This window comes from Syngnathus acus, chromosome 14, assembly GCF_901709675.1.
Source record: "Syngnathus acus chromosome 14, fSynAcu1.2, whole genome shotgun sequence".
NCBI lineage: Eukaryota > Metazoa > Chordata > Actinopteri > Syngnathiformes > Syngnathidae > Syngnathus > Syngnathus acus.
Genome location: NC_051099.1, coordinates 5,490,099 through 5,510,417, shown reverse-complemented (window position 1 = coordinate 5,510,417; position 20,319 = coordinate 5,490,099). Strand labels below are relative to the sequence as shown.

General features: G+C 46.2%; 3 protein-coding genes across 4 annotated transcripts; all 3 read left to right on the top strand.

The window, feature by feature from the left end:
- Positions 1-1,314: 1,314 nt before the first annotated feature.
- On the top strand, positions 1,315-5,621 carry LOC119133757 (smoothelin-like protein 2). 2 transcript variants are annotated; one of them, XM_037269900.1, is made up of 14 exons: positions 1,315-1,412; positions 1,514-1,580; positions 1,643-2,155; positions 3,331-3,391; positions 3,474-3,527; positions 3,593-3,715; positions 3,821-3,946; positions 4,022-4,150; positions 4,204-4,266; positions 4,378-4,435; positions 4,512-4,634; positions 4,722-4,836; positions 4,971-5,122; positions 5,223-5,621. In XM_037269900.1, the coding sequence occupies exons 3-14, from the start codon at positions 1,730-1,732 to the stop codon at positions 5,347-5,349; spliced, it is 1,557 nt and encodes a 518-aa protein (XP_037125795.1). In that variant the 5' UTR covers positions 1,315-1,412; positions 1,514-1,580; positions 1,643-1,729; the 3' UTR covers positions 5,350-5,621. The 2 variants fall into 2 exon arrangements, with proteins under 2 accessions (XP_037125795.1, XP_037125794.1); XM_037269899.1 differs by having other exon boundaries at positions 1,514-2,155.
- Positions 5,622-5,980: 359 nt separating this feature from the next.
- Positions 5,981-11,009, top strand: LOC119133758 (adapter molecule crk-like). Its single transcript, XM_037269901.1, has 3 exons — positions 5,981-6,587; positions 7,682-8,277; positions 8,929-11,009. Exons 1-3 carry the CDS (start codon positions 6,368-6,370, stop codon positions 9,061-9,063), a joined length of 951 nt encoding a protein of 316 aa, XP_037125796.1. The 5' UTR covers positions 5,981-6,367; the 3' UTR covers positions 9,064-11,009.
- An 826-nt stretch (positions 11,010-11,835) lies between these two features.
- LOC119133761 (14-3-3 protein epsilon) lies at positions 11,836-16,715 on the top strand. The gene is made up of 6 exons (XM_037269903.1): positions 11,836-12,088; positions 13,637-13,836; positions 13,908-14,014; positions 14,128-14,334; positions 14,405-14,541; positions 15,745-16,715. Exons 1-6 carry the CDS (start codon positions 12,025-12,027, stop codon positions 15,795-15,797), a joined length of 768 nt encoding a protein of 255 aa, XP_037125798.1. The 5' UTR covers positions 11,836-12,024; the 3' UTR covers positions 15,798-16,715.
- The last annotated feature ends 3,604 nt before the right edge of the window (positions 16,716-20,319 follow it).

Here is a 20,319-nt window from a genome sequence, read left to right as displayed (position 1 = left end):
AAACTGAAGCCGTGGAGCATCATAAATGGGATACACGTTAGTGATGTGCATTCCTGTTCTTTTAAGTGAACTGACTCTTTAGAATCAGTTCACTCAAAAGATTCGTTCAAACAATCGTCCCCCCCCCACACACACACACTGATCCTTTTTTTTTTTTTTACTTCAATAACACACACAACTAAGCAATAGACCAGAAAAAAACAAGTAAACAACGGCAACGCACACATTTTTCTCTATATTACAACATCCCGTCATCTCGTGGGAACAACATAACGGCGCATGCAATAAAGTTAGCCGTTAGCTTGGAGAAAACGCGCATAAAAGAAGTGGTGTTTCAGTGAGTGGTTCTTTAAAGGGAAATGCAATTCACGACTCGTTCGTGAACGGGAAGTTACGTCATTTTCTTCTTCGTTTTGTTTTACAGCGAGGTGGCACCAGCTTCAATGGGCATTACCGACACCTACTGGTTGAAGTCATATGAACTGAAAAAGAACGAATCACTTGATTCGTTCACTCTCGTTCACTGAAAGGATTCGTTCCTTTGAACGAATCGTTCACTCACGAGCCAACACTAATGCACGTCCCATTTAACATATTCATCAATACACCTAACTTTATTTTGGACAATTGTATGCTTCGGGCAAGGCCTTTTCTCTTCCCAGTCCTTTAAACCAGGTCCAGGAATCCATATGAACTACAATAGAGATGGTGAGCAATCATCAAGCACCAAGGAAATTCTCATATGTTCAAAATTTTCACCTTGTGTTTAAACTATTTTGACCATCTCCTGCAGGGGTGCCCAAACTTTTTCAGCTCGCGAGCTACTTTTGAAATGACCAAGTCACAAAGATCTACCCACTAAAAAAAAAAAAAATTATATATATATATATATATATATATATATATATATATATATATATATATATATGTCATCGTGAAAAAAAAGTCCTACTCCCATTCCCTATGAAAGTGATACTTCTTACGATGGCCAGCTGCCCCACTCATTTTTATACCCTTTCTTAAGTTTAAGAGAAAAACAGGGTTCTGACAATTGGAGGGAACTCACGAGCTAGCGTGTTTGTGTTGTGTTGTTAGCGCCGTTGTTTGTACACGCGTCAAGTGCAAAAAAAAAAGAAAAACATTTTAATATCACGCGATCGACCAATAGTGGCTTGGCGATCGACGTATTGGGCACCCCTGATCTAGTGTCTTATCACCAGTTGCTAAGAGTACCCCCACACAAATAATACAAGCCCCTCCTAACCCCCCCTTCCCCACCTTAACGTCCCAAAATACATAGCCAAACCTGTTGCGCTCAAGCACAGATGGCACAAGCGTCTGGCGGAACTGAGAGAAACACTCACTAGCAGAGACTGGAAGAGGATGGGACAACAACAAGATTCTTTCCGAAGGTTTGTTAAGATTATACCCGGTTGCAAATCTGATTTGATTGCCAGACCTTGTCGTCGCCCTCCCAGTGACACTTATTTATCTGCACCTTTCTCCATTACAGAGACGGAAGATCAAGTTAGAGGGGAAAGAGAAGACTTATTTTGAGAGACGTCCAGGGTCCTTAATGGGTAAGGACTCCTTGCGATCTTTCTAAAGTGTCCTTGCTGGATTATTATTATGGACACCGCAGGTATCTGCTGAGAATTTCCATTGGAGAAGAAAAGAACATCAAGAGAACTCTTGTTTCTGGACTCCAACCCGGTACTTCTAGACAGCCATGGACCAAGGCGCAAAGGGTGCCGAGGAGAAAATGGTCAGCAAGGCCCTGGATGAATTCAATACTACCTTGCAAGCGGCCGTAAGGGAAGTCCACATGGACGTGAGCGCGTTCAAACAGCGCATGGAACGGCGCATTGAGGAGATGAGCGCCTCCAGCGGGCCCATGGCCGAGGCGGTGGGCAGGCTTCAGGAGGAAAACCTGCAGCTCCGCTCCAAGCTAGAGGCCCTCAGCCGCCTGGTAGAGTCTCTCGCTGGGGTGCAAATTGACAGAAACTCCCCCACCAATGCGAAGAAGAAAGAACAAGGTTTGGGAAATGGGCTCGTGGAGGAGGAGATGCGCTATGGGAACCAGGGAGGCCAGAGGGGCCAGGTGGCTCTGGCTACATCTGGAACCCTACCACCATGGAGAACAAAGGAACTTAATGTAAGTATTCAAAGGTAATCCCGCTCACCCAATTGAAACCAGGTCCAGTGGTGTAGAACAATTTAGTACGATTGGGAGGAAGTGAAACGTCACCTCTTTGAAGTTGTCATTCTTCTTGTCAGTAATATCATTTCACGCGATTATATCCTGACACTCTTCCCTACCGCCGCTTGCACTCGATTTATTATCGCCGCCAAAAGGTCAAGGCTATTTTTGGTTCCACGCTTTGCAGTCCAGAGCGGCCTGGTCGGGCTGGGCATGTGCTCCGTATCGGTTTCCCCCGTATTCTTTCCCAAACACCGTCCGTGCGTACGAGACGCATAAAGAGGGCACGCTGGCGTTTATGCGCTTCCAAGAAGTTCGCAGAGGTGGACCGGGCTCGGGTTTTAAATGGATTACAGATGTCAGAGTGTGATATCCTACCGAGGCTAGCGCCAAGCCCCCACATCAACCAGGCGCTAATCTCCCATCCCGGTGGCGAGTTGACAGATTGGGGGTCTGCTTATGACATCTGCCAGAAAGCAAAAAAAAAGGGGAGCAGGCTGAGGGGGATGCAAATAAAGGCCGCGTTTCAGGGTGACATACTTAGGCGCTTGCTCCCCGCTGATTTTGCAAAGCATCCATTTAGGGCTATATCGGGACGCATGGACAGAAAGGAAACTCTTGCAAACGGGGCCGATTACCACATCGAAAATAGTCTCTCGTTTTTGCATGGCCTCAGCTGTCAGCTAGGAGAATCTTTCAGCTGCATTCAATGTGCTCAGTATGAGGCAAAAAAAATCTAATTTTGATGTAGTAACAACAAAAAGAATAATAATTCAGAAAATCAAATCCTTTTCAGTGGTTTCTTCCTTGAACCGTGTCAAATAACAACATGAACCATGACGGTGGGCTCCATTGCTGTCATCTCTGAGTTTATTTTTGCACAAGTGGTTTTAAAATGCCACGGTGGTCCACAATGACAGGGGATACACCCCGGAACGTAAACAGTCAACAATAGTCGCCTTGTCGCGTTGCTAAGGCCCGCACGCAAATAGACAGCACGACAGCTGCAAAATGATCATCACACAGCCAGTCAGGTTGCTTGCTTGTAAAATCGATTGCCATCATGAATTTCATAGACTCATATGGAAACAAAATCCAAATTTGGGATGTTATGTTGTCTCCCAAAATAGGGAATGGGGGCCTCGGCAGAGAAGCACGTTGGCTCCGCGGAACTACAGAACAGGAAGCAAGGTGAGCACCCCCCCTCTTTTTTTTCTTTTTTTTTTTAATCCATAATCACATTAACATCCTCAACTTTGCTTATCATTTTTAGAATGTGTAGCCCAGTCCCACATGTCTGTCACTTCCAGAACCAGTGCCATGTCAGGTGAGTTCCCGCAACCACCACTTTGAATATATTTGTTGATTAAATCCATCTTTGGATGCATCCAGTCCAGGAAAACTTTGACAGCCCTACCGAACCTCATCTTCCCATCAGCGCAGTGACTCGAGTCGGCTCTGAAGCTCCGGTCGTTCTTAAAACCACGACAGAAACCACAATCAAAAGTAAAAGTAGTGAGTTTGATTTTCTTCACTCCTGCTGCTCCAAATCGTTTCGAACGATCAATGTTCACAACTAAAGTCAAAATGAAATGACGCCATTTGTATTTCCTCTGTCAGGTGGCTCAAAGGAGCTTGCATCCCATCTTCCTCTCAGCAGAAGCAACCCCGACACATCTCCTGCACCCAAAAGTGTTCAGACTCCATCTTTGTCCCAAAAAGCAGGAGAGTATCCATTTCGACGCGGTGAGTGGTCCATACCAAAACACTGTATGCCGTATGAGTTGTTGGCTTTCTTTCTGAAACGGCTGCTATGATTAGATGTGAGCGAGGTCAAGTCCCAATCGAGTCTCTCCACCTCGGTTCAAAGCGGCGTAGAGTCGCCACCCATTGCTTCAGCCATTGCATCCCAGGAACCTGTGAAACCTGGGGACTACCCCTTCAAGAGAGGTAGCTCCCATCCAATCTTCAAAGAAGGCCTCCTCTCACGTTTTGCTTTGCAGCTCCAGTTCTCAAGACGCCAAGTCCGATTCTGAAGAGAAGTGTCAGCTTTCCTCAACCGGCAGGTAAAAAAACGGGCAGGCAATCCCATCCTCATCATCTGGATCTCTCTTTTGTATCTACTACTTTTGGATTTGATTACTTCTGAACAGTAAATACTTTTTTTCCCTCTTTAGAAAAGTTACTTCCCTCCAAATCAATTATAAAACCAGGTTTCGCACCAAGTTTCGAAAAGTAAGTTGACTGATGTCAATTTCCTCTGTTGCTGTTTGTATCTCCAGTCGACGTGGTTGTTTTTCTCTTTCTCCAGGAAAGCCAATTCCCCTCCAGTGGAGGCGAAGCAAGATGTGAGCAAGTCGAACACGCTTCCCCGTGCTGGCGGAGCTCAAGCCAAACGCGCCCTCTTCGAGAGGATGAACTCCGAGCCCATCAAGTTTGTAGCATTGACGACATATAGCTAGCTGGTGATGGTTGTCTGTGATTTTTATGACGCCAGGGTATTTGCATTTTGATTGGACAGGCCCAAGGATTCCAAGCCTAAGCTGAAGCGTTCCCAGAGCTTTGGTGTCTCCAGCGCCAGTGGTATCAAGCAGATCCTGTTGGAGTGGTGCCGCTCAAAAACCATCGGCTACAAGGTACAAAAATTGGGATGCTCCGTTGAGATGGTTCTGATTTAATTCCCCTATTTCACAAAACACTCAAACACAAAAGTCAGTAATTGTAATTCCGCATCTTTGGAAACTCTTGCAAATAAATGTTCATCCCGCAGAACATCGACATCCAGAACTTCTCCTCGAGCTGGAGCGACGGCATGGCCTTCTGCGCCCTGGTCCATTCCTTTTTCCCGCTGGAGTTCGAATACAACACGCTGAACCCCGCCAACCGCAAGCAAAACCTGCAGATGGCTTTCACCACGGCAGAGTAAGTTATTTCGTCATCTCGGTTTGGATGTAGGAACACGACTGGCACTATTCCAACCAATGGCTGGTCTTTATTGACCCAACCACCGTTGCCCTCTCAGAACCCAGGCCGACTGTCTCCGTCTGATCGAGGTGGACGACATGCTGGAGATGGGCGACAAACCGGACCCCATGTGCGTGTTCACCTACGTCCAATCCCTTTACAACCACCTGAAGACCTTTGAGTAACTACTGTAACTCTGTATCAGAGAAAACTGCAAAGACACACATATAATCATACCGAAGAATAAGGAAATGCGCAAGTGTTCATGTTTGGTAGGTCTCGTATGCTGTTGCGGTGTTTACAAAAGGGACTTTTGAAGCTAAGGCCCACTATTTAACAATACAATTGTCACAACTGCTGATGCAGATGTGCAAATCCAACGTGGACATGCTCTAGAATAGCATGAGATGCATTTTGCAGTGTGTCAAAATAAAGCTATTTTCAGTTTTCCATTTTAGATTTCTTTTTATTTTTTATCCATCTATCCATTTTCTATTGCGCTTAATGTTACAGTCACGAAATCGCGAGAGCCTATCCAGGGAAGGTCGCAGCTGAGATTCAAACCCAGAGCTTCATTATTGTGAGGCAGACTGTGACTGATGACAGCTTGCATGTCGCCACCTACTGGCCAAATTAAAACATTGGCGTTTACACGGGCGTGTCTTCGATTGTGCCCTCACAGGTCACTTCATTAGGTACACCATATATTAGTGATTTCAATATGCTTTAGGAAAGGTGATGTACACGTTTTGGTTGACGCAACCAAAACCCCATAGTGTGGAGTTTTCATTTTAAATAGTCAATCTGGACGAACTATTTTTATTTTCCGATATTCCTAGAGGCTTGTGAACGCACCCCTTCCCATTGACCAGGCATCCCTTCCGGTAGATGAGGTCAACTTTTCCCTAGATCCGCCATTTCAGTCCGGGAGTTTTCTTGTTGCACATTAGTTTGGGGCTTTTTTGGGTCATTTATCACACCAAACACTCGTCTACAAGCCTTTAGACAACGCAGAAAGCCTTCCTGCGTCTTCGTTGCTCGCGAAAACCCGCCTCAAGTCGTGATAGTCCACCGTTTTTCAATGCCGGGGGAGCGTCCCTGACCCAAAGTTTTTTGTATGAGTTGCGGATAAAAAAAGAGAGTGAGCGTTAGAGGCGAAGGGGGGAACAGGGCCTCAAGCCTCGGGGCGTTCATTGTTCAGTCATGGCCGGTAATTTTGACGCCGAAGACCGTGCGAGTTGGTTCTGGGGCAGGCTGAGCCGCCAGGAAGCCGTTTCTCTCTTGCAGGGGCAGAGGCACGGCGTTTTCCTGGTGAGGGACTCCATAACCAGCCCTGGGGACTACGTGCTGTCCGTGTCCGAAAACTCCAAAGTGTCCCATTATATCATCAACAGCATCAGTACTAACAGACTATCCGGCTCAGGTAACGCTACTTCCTTGTGTTTTGTGCTTCCAACTCCCTCTTTTCCTGATCTACTCTTAACTATTTTTAAAATGCCGTCCGACTTGCTAGGCTGTGGCCCCCGTCGCTCCGCCTTCGGGACGAAACCGCCGTAGTGGAAAGTCCGATTTAACACGTTTGACTACTTAATACCGCCGGAGCGCCTATATTTCCCGAAAACACTGTCATATTGTTTTTTGAGTGTGTTGTTTACAATTCGGACCCTGTAAAATCACGTTAATTGCACAAGTACAATATAAACGAGAAGTTGTAGGTGGCGATTTGGGGGACCTAGCTTGTAGCCGACATTAGCATGGCACGGGGGGAAAGTGTAAATTGTACAAATGTAAAAATAATGGTAGTAGTGAAGTTTAAAGGCATTGTGGTCACTTGCGTACATGAATACAAGATGCACAAAAAATAAATTGCGTCATCTGTGAATTGTGAAAAGTTAGATTTGGTCAATTTCTTAGTGCAGTTTTTACTTCTGCCGGCAACCAATCAAGAATTTATTTAAGTTATGATCACCTGTAGACTTGAGCATGAACTAAGCAATCATACTGTGTTTTGAATTGTAATAAAATTTGACTATGTGCTAAAGTGGCATTTGTGTAAATTCAATTTGGTCACACTGCCAATTTAAGATGCTAAATTGTGAATGCTTGCGTTTGCCCAGTGATTGGCTGGTGACCAGTCGTGGGTGAATCTCCCCTCTTAGCCCTCATGAGGAAATGAATGGACGGAACGGAGGCAAGCAAAATTAGGGATGTGGGCTGGGCAGCCTGCTTTGCTAACTGCTGCAAGCTTCCCCCCTTTTTTTTTTTTTTGAATGGAAAAGGGCAGGCTATTCAGTCACAACCGGAATAGAGTGTGGGGGATGACTGCTCACATCGGCCTCCGTGGAATGTCTGTCATCCGGCCTCGTCGCGCACTCGCACAGCCCGGCTTCTGACTATTAATGCCACCACATTCAAGGCTCTTTATTACACAACCTTTGCCCTTTTTCTTGCTCATTTTCTGCCTTCCCATCATTTTATGTTTTTATGTTCTTAACCAAGCCACCATTTGTTTGCCAGGTGTGGCTCCTCCACGGTATCGCATCGGGGATCAGGAGTTCGAGGCCCTGCCGGCCCTGTTGGAGTTCTACAAGATCCATTACCTGGACACTACCACCCTCATCGAGCCCATCACCAAATCCAAGCACATGGGATTCATCTCTTCCGCCGGTGTGCCCCCGCAGCAGAGCGAGGAGGTGGAGTTTGTCCGGGCGCTCTTTGACTTCCTCGGTAACGACGACGAGGACCTCCCGTTCCGCAAGGGCGACATCCTGCGTGTGCTGGAGAAGCCGGAGGAGCAGTGGTGGAGCGCCGCCAACCAGGAGGGACGTGCCGGGATGATCCCCGTCCCCTACGTGGAGAAGTACCGGCCCGCCTCGCCCACGGCGGCTGGCCCCGGTGCCCCGCTTGGGGGCACGGGACAAGCGGGTCAGGTTGGGGGGACGGTGGTCGGCGCTGATGGAACGGGGCCGCCTCAAGCCCTGGGCGACCCGGGCCAGTACGCCCAACCGGTGGTCGCCACCCAGCTGCCTAACCTACAGAACGGGCCGGTTTACGCCCGGGCCATTCAGAAGAGGGTGCCCAACGCCTACGACAAGACGGCACTGGCTCTGGAGGTAACGTTTTTTTTTATGTTATCCGTTCCCCAAAGTACGGGCCATCCCTGACTTTGACCGTTGACCTTGTTCGCCTCAAGCCGAGATCGCGTCGCCCGCTAGACGGCCTCGTCACGCCTGTGTGCACTCGCACAAAAGTGGCTTTACAAATGCGAGCTGTTGATGAGCGTATGAATGCGACACTCTGTACATTGTAACGGGAGCATCTCATTGTGCAGCCCAGGGGAGCAAAGCATTCTGGGACCCAATAGTTCCCTGAATGATTCTCTTCCTGTCCCTGCTTTGCATACAGCCACCTCTCAATCGCTCATGTCGCTTAATGAGCTCTGCAGTTGCAATGTTTTGCGGTCCCATCACAGGTTGACAAGCCTGACCATTAAGTTGCCACTGTTGTCACTGTGGATGAAACTGGCCACGGCCCGAGAGCATAACTCATTCGGCTGGCGTGATGGTGAAATCAAACACTGCTAAGTGTGCTTGGTCTGCCACCTGAATGCATTTTGGCCACCGGCGAAATGACACCGTGTGGGTGATCATGTAGATTTACGCTACTGTATTGCCTCACCAAGACGATTGTACAGACACTCGAGCACATCTTTAGCCTTGCAATCATGTCAGATGATGCATGTTTTTTGTCCTTTGTTTCCTCAGGTGGGTGACATGGTGAAAGTGACCAAGATCAACGTGAACGGCCAGTGGGAGGGCGAGTGCAAAGGCAAGCGCGGCCACTTCCCCTTCACCCACGTGCGACTGCTGGAACAACACCAGGCGGATGACGAGAGCTGAGGAAAGCTCATCGCCGGGGACCCGCCTCTTGTGTATTTTTGTGTCAGTGGAGGGACACACACACACACACACGCACCAAACTACAGAAGCACACACCTACAAAGCAAACCTACAAGCTAAACTGGTCGTAGGCCCTCAAGGCCGACGCGGACGAGCTGAGATTGAACGCCTTCTTCTTTGATGGACGCCAAAGCTCATTGGAATGACAACAGCGAAAATTATTCCTGATTACTGTGGTTGTCGTGGTTAACAGTCAAATCCAAAATGAGATAACACTTTAATTTTGTACATGTTTTTTTATTGATAAGGTATATGAATGAACCTATTTTATTTTTAGGTTACGTTCCCCCATGATTAATTCTCAACCCAAACTGCCCGTAATGTCGTATTAAGCCCTGATTACATGTGCAAACCAAAAAGTGAATGTTTACACATCCATCTTAGGGATAGCTCATCGATCATTGATAGCCAATTTATTTTATTTTGATGGTCTGAAGGAAACTAGGCCATGCTGCTGCATCCATACAAACAAACAGCGATGTAGTGGCATTACATTATTTGGCTTAATACAACTCTGGCATTGGAAAAGGAGTTCACAACATTCATTAACAATTCTCAAATTGTTACATTTTGTTGAATGTGGTCAAATGCCACTGCCTTGTCGGACCAGAACCCAAACTAGTGTTAAGTGTCTTAGCTTTGTCGCATTAGCTTCCTCAGTTAAATGAACAGAAGCAATCTGATTTTTTTTTTTTAATTTCCTTTTCTTTGTGACACCAAATATGAAGCATCCTAGCCAAACTTTAGTCTTACGTTTTACAATTCTCTTAGCACCCAACTGGAACCAGAAAAAGTTGGGCTGACTATCTGAGCTACCTAGCGTTTCCTCGCTGTGTTAAAATAACTGAACAAAAATCTGCGAGTTGAGGCATGATACCTTGAGATGTAAATTTTGAAACTTTTCCAAATGACATTCTTATGTCTAGGTTTTATCTGCTGTCTTCCACTGTATTTGATCATGGAAATGCGACATCTGGCTAAAACAAAAAAGCAAAAAATGTTGCATGTACTGTCCCAGCATTTTATCTTGCTACACTAAATAATCTGGGAAGTGGTAGCAGTTCATTTATGCATCTTGATGTCAAATTTCTCTGTGACTGCTTGAGATGTGTGATGCCAAATTTAGTCCCTTTTCTTCCTCTGTTTTGATCAAGTAAATGTAGTCAAATGTCAATCCTGCATTTAGCCAGAAACCAAATGAGGCTCATTAACTATTTGAGCTATTTAGCATTAGCTGCTTTCATTTCAAATGAACAAAAAAATCTGGGAAGTATTCCCAAATGGTTGCCAATGTTCTGGTAGCAACAATGAAAAAAGCAAACTTGACCTCAAGATCTGAGACTACACTTTACTGTTTACTTTCCGCTCAGTATTGCTCTGTCTTTATGTTTGTGTGTATGTTTTTTGTTTTTTTAAAACTCAATCGAATCTACAAACATTGCGTTAAGACTGTGAACCATCTGAGACATTTCTGACCCAAATATTGCGGGCCACACTACAAATGAGCAGAAAGCTACACTACATTCAAGGCATACGTGCTAATTGCCTTTTTGCAAAAAACAAAAATGTAATAAGTCATTTCATAGAATGAATGATAAATCATTAATTCATGTATGGTAATTGAATCTTTGAAAAAGAAAATACGATTTAAAAACATGTTGGTTATCTGTCAAGAGTCTTCCTTTTATGCGAAGTAAGCCATATTGCGAGGATATACCTGATATTGGAAGAGTAAACTTGTAACTTTACACTGAAAGATGTATAAGGTGTGGCCATAATACTGCTTTGTGTATTTCCAGAGGTAGACATATGCTGCTAAATGCTGAAAGTGTTAAAAAAAAAAAACGGGAAAAAAACAAGCTCTGATTCCTAAACTTTCATTGTAGCCTTGGGTAAAACATCTTAAATGGGATTATTGTAACTCACACGTGAATGCCGAAGCAACCACTTATGAAACTGTTGACATGCACCTTAAGTCCTTCACTCCTTCCGAAAGTTTTTAAGGCCCCCCAAAAAGATCAAAACATCTTTCCCTGCAGAGAACTAAATGATTTGTACCATTCCACACCACTGTTTATGGACCACAGACAGATTACCCATTTTATTTTGTACATTATGTCAAAATGTTATGAAAATATATTTCAGGTTATGTTTTATTTTTCTGTATGTGTTATGTGTTAATAATATACCTAGTCAATAAAAAAAGTCAATGTACCAAGATATGGATAGTTTGAGCTTTTTGTTTTGTTTTTCTAGTAGTGACAGAAACCCTATCTCTGACTTGTAACCTTACTTTGTTACAGCCAAACAATGGTTTTGAAATATTTTAACTCTGTCCTTAAAGCTCTTGAAATGTGTGCAACACAGTAAAAACAAACTCGGGCTAGAAACCCATTTTGATCACCTAACCCTGGCTTTAAACGCCCCTAAAACGTGACGTCATAACTAGAAGACAATGGCGCACGAAAGCATTTTCAACGCAAATTTTACTTATACTCTCACGCATTTAATGGTCACTTTTCTCTTAAAGTACGAAAGCCGAATTGTAGAGTTTCTTTGAAATCATACGATATATTCACTCGTCGCGGTGTGGCGTCATTAATACGACATTTATCGATTGATTTCGCATTTTTGTAATGCAGTGTGGTCATGTGGACGCCGGGGAGTGTCGCGTTTGTTTCATGCCGAGGAGGGTGGAGACGCGCAGGGTTCCCGGATGTTGCTCCGACGCCATATTTGCCGTGGGACCGTGCTGCTTGTTGCTACTCCGTCGCCAGAAACCACCAAGTGGCCCCGACAAGTCCTCCCTTTTTGTCTCTCTCTCTCTCTTCCCCCCCTCCGGGACTTTTCCTTTTTTCGAAGAGCACCCCCTTCCCCTCCACCACCGCATAGCCGAGCACCATGGCGGACAGAGTGGACGCAGTTTACCAAGCGAAGCTTGCCGAGCAAGCGGAGCGATACGATGGTAAGTTTTGTTTTGTTCTTTTTTTTCGGCATCGGCCTCTCACCTCGCTCGAGGCACGAACCCCCCCGGCTTTCCTCCTCCCTAGCCGGGTCGCCCCTCCACCCCCAGCGTCGGTGCCGCCGTTCACATGGATCTGCGGGTATGGTGGAAACAAAATGGCGAACCTAGTCATTCCAATTGGATATAACACGGTAAAAAAATATATTCGCGACTCGTAGGGGGGAAGCCGCGCTGTCAATTAAACATCAATGTGTTCCATGACCATTTGGCATAGTTTATAACATTTAAACTGATAATTCAAAAGCCCCCCTCCCTACTGGGTAGCTAACTGATTAGCCGCTAACCGAGTTAGCTAATTAGCCTGCTAGCCTTTCTTCACCCTCGTCACGCGAGCACCGCCCTGGGAATACGCCTCCAAGTTTCCCCTCCACCGCGACGAAAATACGCCATAACTCGTCGGACTGATTCAAATTCCAAATCAGGGTTGTTAATCGTGTTGTAACGTTGACTCTGCATGCTTTGAGCTAGCTGGCTACATAGCATCGACTCAGGGTGGCGGTGGTGGTTGGGTTCTTTGATTCACAGCTCCTTATTTGCATTTGATTGCACCCATCAAAGTTTACAGTCACATTTGCTCGGCAAGTGGCCCTAGCAGTTCCAGCCAACGAAATCGTCGAGAACCCTTACTTTGAAACCCTAGCGCTGTCCCTGAAATCCTAACATTAACACCCCAAGCTTTTCCCCTGAAAGTATGATTTGAATCCCTGGCTTGAAATTTCGAAATCGTATTTTGAAACCCAAACCTTACTTGGAAACAAAGCCAAACTACAAACCCTAACCGAGGCTAGGAACCCTAATTTTGACACCCAAACCAATCTGGTCTAAAACATTTATACCCCAACACTTGCCCCAAAACCCTAAATTGAACCCCCAACTCTTGTTTAAACCTGTCTGGTGATTAATACTTTGATATCCATGAACAGCTAATTGATTTTAAATCGGTACTTTAATTTTTTGTCACACTTGCTCTCTGGATTGCGCAGCCATTTGTTGCTATTGCTTTGCAGTGAATCACCTTGAGGCTGTGGAACCGTTTCTGGCCCTCTTCCCAGCACCTCACCAAGTCAGTCGATGGCCCACGCACGCGGCGGTGCAATTTGGCAGCTCCATTAAAAAAAATGCCCACCTCAGCATAAAAACTTGCTGGGTTTGTAAACCTGTTGTTAACGGGAAAAGCTCTGGCACTTTTCCAGATCGCCCTGATCATGTTTGTGTCGTGCTGAACGTTTTTTCTTTAATGAAATGAACGTCATTGCCGCTAACGTTTGCATTGACCGCCCTTGGCCAGCGAGTCAAGTTCGTTTTCGCAAACTAGAAAATAAACTTAAGGCTGAAGCGGTTTTCCGACTTGGCCTTCGCGCCTCTCGCGTGCCGAACGCTGTGAAACTGCTTCTGCTGAGCCTTTTTGTCAGAAACCTTCTCTTACCTCCAGACTTGTCTTACGTCATTATTGTCACTCTAACAAACGGTGTCCGCTCTCGCCGTTAGAAATGGTGGAGTCGATGAAGCAAGTGGCGAGCTTGGACACGGAGCTGACGGTTGAGGAGCGGAACCTCCTGTCGGTGGCCTACAAGAACGTGATCGGCGCGCGGAGAGCCTCGTGGCGGATAATCAGCAGCCTCGAGCAGAAGGAGGAGAGCAAAGCCAGCGAGGAGAAGCTGAATATGTACAGGGACTACCGCAAGCTGGTCAGAGCGCACGCCTCCCACCTCGTTTACGTTGGGATCACCTCGGCATACTGACTTCCTGTTGTTTGCAGGTTGAGAAAGAGCTCAAGTCAATCTGCAAAGACATCCTGGAAGTTCTGGACCAGCATCTCATCCCGGCGTCCACCTCAGGAGAGTCCAAGGTTTTCTATTACAAAATGTACGCTGGCTTTTGGATTTTTTTTTTTAATGTTACATTTCTTGGCAGTTTTTAGGGAGGGTGTCCCTTATGGTGGGCTCCAATAAATGCATTCTCTCAAACGTCTCCTGCAGGAAGGGAGACTACCACAGGTACCTGGCGGAGTTCGCCAGTGGCAACGACAGGAAGGAGGCGGCCGAGAACAGCCTGGTGGCCTACAAAGCCGCCAGTGACATCGCCCTCAACGAGCTGGCGCCCACGCACCCCATCCGCCTCGGACTGGCCCTCAACTTCTCCGTTTTCTACTACGAAATCCTCAACTCGCCGGACCGCGCCTGCAGGTACCCACGCCGCCTTTGCGCCTTCTCCGGAGACACGGCCCTTGTGACCCGCTTGCCGACATTGGGGCAGGTTGGCAAAGGAGGCGTTTGACAGCGCCATCGCCGAACTGGACACTCTGAGCGAGGAGAGCTACAAGGACTCCACGCTCATCATGCAGCTGCTACGTGACAACTTGACACTTTGGACCTCAGACTTGCAGGGAGATGGTGAGACACGCCTCTGTTAGCCCCCCCCCTTTAAGACCTCCACGGGATCCACTTCCTGTCTGTCCTCATCCTAACCTACCATCTCTTCCTCGTAGATTCTTAAAGGGGCCATTCATGCTCCGTCCTTAATAAACGTTGTTTTGTAAGTTTCTCTTTCTCCTCTGCGTTGCTTCCACTACCACTCCCCCGACATCTTGCAAAACTAACTTGCCTACTCCTTACCTCCCCTTGTCTCCTTGCTCACTCCTGTTACCTTCCTTTATCACCTCGTTTTCTTAACTTGTGTCCTGAAATGTCCTCTCTCTCTCTCGCTCTCGCTCTCGCTCTCTCTCATTCTCTCATTCTCTCATTCTCTCATTCTCTCATTCTCTCATTCTCTCATTCTCTCATTCTCTCTCTCTCTCTCTCTCTCTCTCTCTCTCTCTCTCTCTCTCTCTCTCTCTCTCTCTCTCTCTCTCTCTCTCTCTCTCTCTCTCTCTCTCTCTCTCTCTCTCTCTCTCTCTCTCTCTCTCTCTCTCTCTCTCTCTCTCTCTCTCTCTCTCTCTCTCTCTCTCTCTCTCTCTCTCTCTCTCTCTCTCTCTCTCTCAAACACCACTCTTGGAATTTGTCTCTCAGCCACAATCTGTCTAAAAAAAAAAGAAAAAGATTTCCTTATCAAAGAAGTTGCGATGTCACATCCTCCACCAGCTAGTGAGCCTCACTCCAACCAAATGTACAACGTGCACCTTATTAACAGCAGCTTGTTAAAATGGCGAGAGGAGTGCGTGTGTGGCGGACGTTGCTGCTAATGAGCTCCTCACTAGATTTGCTCGCCCTTTCTTTGCGCATCCTCCAATTCCTCTTTTTTTTTTGTTGTCTCCATGGCAACCCTTCCAAGCTTGTCCGCATTATCCTTGTTGGTCACAATGAGAACCTTCCAACCAGTAACATGGTTGTCTATGGCTTGAACACACCTGCACAGTCTCACTGTTTGTGTGTATGATTCTATTTTCGCTTTTGTCCTCGTTTGTTTAGATTTATGCATTTGTGTGCGTGTGGACATTTGTCTCTATCGTTCTGGTTTGTGTGCATTTCTGTGTTTGTGTGTCTTGCTGCTTGTGTGAATGTGTGTCTTCCTGTGCCATCTTTCTGGAGTTTGTCAGTGTGTTTTCTCTTCTTCCCTCTCCCACAGAAGTTCGATGCTTGACGCTTTTTATCTTCCAGGTGACGAACAGAACACAGAAGCACCGCCAGAAGCGGAGGAAGAGGCCCAGTGAGACCCCAAACGCGATGCCACGAGCCCACAAGCCCCCTTCTCCATCCGGCGACTCTTCCTCGTCCATTTCTCCTTTTCACTCCCACCGACCTCATCAGAACCCCCACTCTGGGTTTAATCCTTCAGGGTTTGGGAGCTATCCTTATTTGATCCATTTTTTCCCCCTGATGTCTCGTTTGCAAGATTATGCCCTTTAAGGTCCACGTCCTTTTAGTTTTATGCTTCATGTTGTTGCCAAGTATGCTTGCCTGTCTTTGTAACACACACACACGCACACTTACACACGCACACTTACACAGACACACTTACACACAGACACACTTACACACAGACACACGCATGCAAAGAGTTTATTTAAAAGATGAGTGCGTGTGTGTGCTGTTACCGAGCGCTTCGTTTAGCAAAGAGACGCAACAAAAGGGAAGCGCAGAACAACTCAAGTGCCCTCTATAGAACCACCTCCAACAGGAGTTTTCTTTTTAACCCCCCCATTGAGTTTCTAATCATGACAAACTCTCGCTCTTGACTGCTTAGACCAACCGTCGCGCTCAAGGCAAAGTTCTGTAGTTGCGCTAACTAGGCGATGATGTCTTTGTGTAGTGTCGGCGACCCAACCAACACTTTTGATTGTATTGGAAAACAGTTTTGCATGGGCACAGGGACAAAAAAAAAAGTTTGGGAAATGGAGGCCTGCTGTATCTTAAATCCCCAGAACGACTTTTTTAGGTTGCCTCGTCTTTTTTCTTTTTCTTTCTTTTGCTTTGTTATTATTTACCACCTTCTCTTCCTCCCTGTCGGTGTGTGTGTTACGTGAATCTGATTTGTACTACTGGATATTGTCACCGGAGCCACAAGTACCATCTGTATTCTTACTGAAAACACAGCATGGAATTAACATTAAACTTCAAACTGAAAGAATGTCATGCTGACTTGTGTTCACTAGGGGGCATCGGTGGGATTGGTGAAAACTGACACTGAGGGAATACACTAACACAATGACACGTGACAGAATTCAGAATGATTTGTTTTTACTTACAAAAGATCCAAAATAAAAACGTACAATTGGAACCCGACAATGTCATCAGGTTTGAAGATGGACGCGAGGACAAAAAGGCAACGAGAGTGGAAACGGTAAACACTGCAATCACCTGCGTTTCAACCCGTTAAATGTTCCAACACATGTTATGATGAAAGATCTTCAAACCACATTTAAGAGGAAATGGCGATCGATTGGCATTATTGTTTGGACTCACCACACAAATATAAAAAGATCTACAACACAGGTGTCAAACTCAAGGCCCGGGGCGGGGTTCAGATACGGCCCGCCACATCATTTTATGTGGCCCACGAAGACAAATTGTGCATCAAATCCGTGTGTCTTGTGAGGTGCTCATACATTTATTTGGGTTGACAGTCATAATGGCCCTCTGAAAGAAGCTATGACTACAGTGCGGCCCGTGAAAAAGATGAGATTGAGACCCCTGACCTACAAGGTTAACTTGGAAAACATATTGGAACGCGGCCCCCCGAGGACTGGAGGTCGACACCCCTGGTTTAACTGAAAGTGAAAAGTGCCACACCCGCTGTCACTTGGACACTCCATTAGGTACACCGCCATTTTCAAGTGTACCTAACAACCGGCCGCTTTATTAGGGAAATATCATGGTCAAAGGTCACAGGTGTCAAGCGCTAGTCCTCGGGGCCGCATTCCAACATGTTTTCCAAGTGACCCTCGTTAAGTGCAGCTGCGTGAAAAGTTTTAGCTCCTTTCACGTTCCGCAGGAGCTAAAACTTTTCACGCAGGTGCACTTAACGAGGGAATCACACGGACACTCCATTAGGTACACCGCCATTTTCAAGTGTACCTAACAACCGGCCACTTTATTAGGGAAATATCATGGTCAAAGGTCACAGGTGTCAAGCTCTAGTCCTCGGGCCGCATTCCAACATGTTTTCCAAGTGACCCTCGTTAAGCGCACCTGCGTGAAAAGTTTTAGCTCCTTTCACGTTCCGCAAGAGCTAAAACTTTTCACGCAGGTGCACTTAACGAGGGAATCACACGGACACTCCATTAGGTACACCGCCATTTTCAAGTGTACCTAACAACCGGCCACTTTATTAGGGAAATATCATGGTCAAAGGTCACAGGTGTCAAGCTCTAGTCCTCGGGGCCGCGTTCCAATATGTTTTCCACCCTCGTTAAACACACCTGCGTGAAAACATTTAGCTCATTTTGACGTTCTCGGTAGCTAAAACTTTTCACGCAGGTGCACTTAACGAGGGAATCACACGGACACTCCATTAGGTACACCGCCATTTTCAAGTGTACCTAACAACCGGCCACTTTATTAGGGAAATATCATGGTCAAAGGTCACAGGTGTCAAGCTCTAGTCCTCGGGGCCGCATTCCAACATGTTTTCCAAGTGACCCTCGTTAAGCGCACCTGCGTGAAAAGTTTTAGCTCCTTTCACGTTCCGCAAGAGCTAAAACTTTTCACGCAGGTGCACTTAACGAGGGAATCACACGGACACTCCATTAGGTACGCCGCCATTTTCAAGTGTACCTAATAACAGGCCACTTTATTAGGGAAAAATCATGGTCAAAGGTCACAGGTGTCAAGCTCTAGTCCTCGGGGCCGCGTTCCAATATGTTTTCCACCCTCGTTAAACACACCTGCGTGAAAACATTTAGCTCATTTTGACGTTCTCGGTAGCTAAAACTTTTCACGCAGGTGCACTTAACGAGGGAATCACACGGACACTCCATTAGGTACACCGCCATTTTCAAGTGTACCTAACAACCGGCCACTTTATTAGGGAAATATCATGGTCAAAGGTCACAGGTGTCAAGCTCTAGTCTTCGGGGCCGCGTTCCAATATGTTTTCCACCCTCGTTAAACACACCTGCGTGAAAACATTTAGCTCATTTTGACGTTCTCGGTAGCTAAAACTTTTCACGCAGGTGCACTTAACGAGGGAATCACACGGACACTCCATTAGGTACACCGCCATTTTCAAGTGTACCTAACAACCGGCCACTTTATTAGGGAAATATCATGGTCAAAGGTCACAGGTGTCAAGCTCTAGTCCTCGGGGCCGCGTTCCAATATGTTTTCCACCCTCGTTAAACACACCTGCGTGAAAACATTTAGCTCATTTTGACGTTCTCGGTAGCTAAAACTTTTCACGCAGGTGCACTTAACGAGGGAATCACACGGACATTCCATTAGGTACACCGCCATTTTCAAGTGTACCTAACAACCGGCCACTTTATTAGGGAAATATCATGGTCAAAGGTCACAGGTGTCAAGCTCTAGTCCTCGGGGCCGCATTCCAACATGTTTTCCAAGTGACCCTCGTTAAGCGCACCTGCGTGAAAAGTTTTAGCTCCTTTCACGTTCCGCAAGAGCTAAAACTTTTCACGCAGGTGCACTTAACGAGGGAATCACACGGACACTCCATTAGGTACGCCGCCATTTTCAAGTGTACCTAATAACAGGCCACTTTATTAGGGAAAAATCATGGTCAAAGGTCACAGGTGTCAAGCTCTAGTCCTCGGGGCCGCGTTCCAATATGTTTTCCACCCTCGTTAAACACACCTGCGTGAAAACATTTAGCTCATTTTGACGTTCTCGGTAGCTAAAACTTTTCACGCAGGTGCACTTAACGAGGGAATCGCACGGACACTCCATTAGGTACACCGCCATTTTCAAGTGTACCTAATAACAGGCCACTTTATTAGGGAAATATCATGGTCAAAGGTCACAGGTGTCTAGCTCTAGTCCTCGGGGCCGCATTCCAACATGTTTTCCAAGATTCCCTCGTTAAGTGCACCTGCGTGAAAAGTTTTAGCTCCTGCAGAAAGTGAAAATGACCAAAATCTTTTCACGCAGGTGTGTTTAACGAGGGTAACTTGGAAAACATATTGGAACGCGGCCCCTCAAGTATTGGAGGTCGAAACCCCTGGTTTAAGTGAAAAGTGCCACACTGTCCTCACCCCTACTTTCTGATTGGCTGGTTGATCTGTGACATCCCTCGGACACTCCATTAGGGACACCGCCATTTTCAAGTGTCAACATATTGGAACGCGGCCCCCAAGATACCCTCGTTATGTGCACCTGTGTGAAAAGTTAGGCTCCTGCAGAACGTGAAAATGAACTGATCTTTTCACTCAGGTGTGTTTAACGAGGGTAACTTGGAAAACATATTGGAACGCGGCCCCCGAGGACTGGAGTTCGACACCCCTGGAAGCGAGGGTTAGGGGTTCAAACAACTCGTCTGATTTGAAAACGAGTTATTTGTCAGTTCGTTTTGTAGCTTTTACTGTATATAATATGAGGTGCTCATACATTTATTTGGGTTGACAGTCATAATGGCCCTCCGAAAGAAGCTATGACTACAATGCGGCCCGTGAAAAAAATGAGTTTGACACCCCTGATCTACAAGGTTCACACTTGTTTTTTTCTTTTTAATCCATTCACTTTTTGTAGAAAAAATAGATTAAAGAATGAAAAAAATAGTTA

Excerpts from the sequence above, each read along its gene's own strand:
- LOC119133757 (XM_037269900.1), top strand. The coding sequence starts at position 1,730 with ATGGACCAAGGCGCAAAGGGTGCCGAGGAGAAAATGGTCAGCAAGGCC. Across the intron at positions 3,947-4,021 it reads AGAGTATCCATTTCGACGCG|ATGTGAGCGAGGTCAAGTCC; the intron begins GTGAGTGGTCCA and ends TGCTATGATTAG. Across the intron at positions 4,151-4,203 it reads GGACTACCCCTTCAAGAGAG|CTCCAGTTCTCAAGACGCCA; the intron begins GTAGCTCCCATC and ends TTTGCTTTGCAG.
- LOC119133758 (XM_037269901.1), top strand. The coding sequence starts at position 6,368 with ATGGCCGGTAATTTTGACGCCGAAGACCGTGCGAGTTGGTTCTGGGGC. Across the intron at positions 6,588-7,681 it reads TAACAGACTATCCGGCTCAG|GTGTGGCTCCTCCACGGTAT; the intron begins GTAACGCTACTT and ends TTTGTTTGCCAG. Across the intron at positions 8,278-8,928 it reads AGACGGCACTGGCTCTGGAG|GTGGGTGACATGGTGAAAGT; the intron begins GTAACGTTTTTT and ends TTGTTTCCTCAG.
- LOC119133761 (XM_037269903.1), top strand. The coding sequence starts at position 12,025 with ATGGCGGACAGAGTGGACGCAGTTTACCAAGCGAAGCTTGCCGAGCAA. Across the intron at positions 13,837-13,907 it reads ACAGGGACTACCGCAAGCTG|GTTGAGAAAGAGCTCAAGTC; the intron begins GTCAGAGCGCAC and ends TGTTGTTTGCAG. Across the intron at positions 14,015-14,127 it reads AAGGTTTTCTATTACAAAAT|GAAGGGAGACTACCACAGGT; the intron begins GTACGCTGGCTT and ends CGTCTCCTGCAG.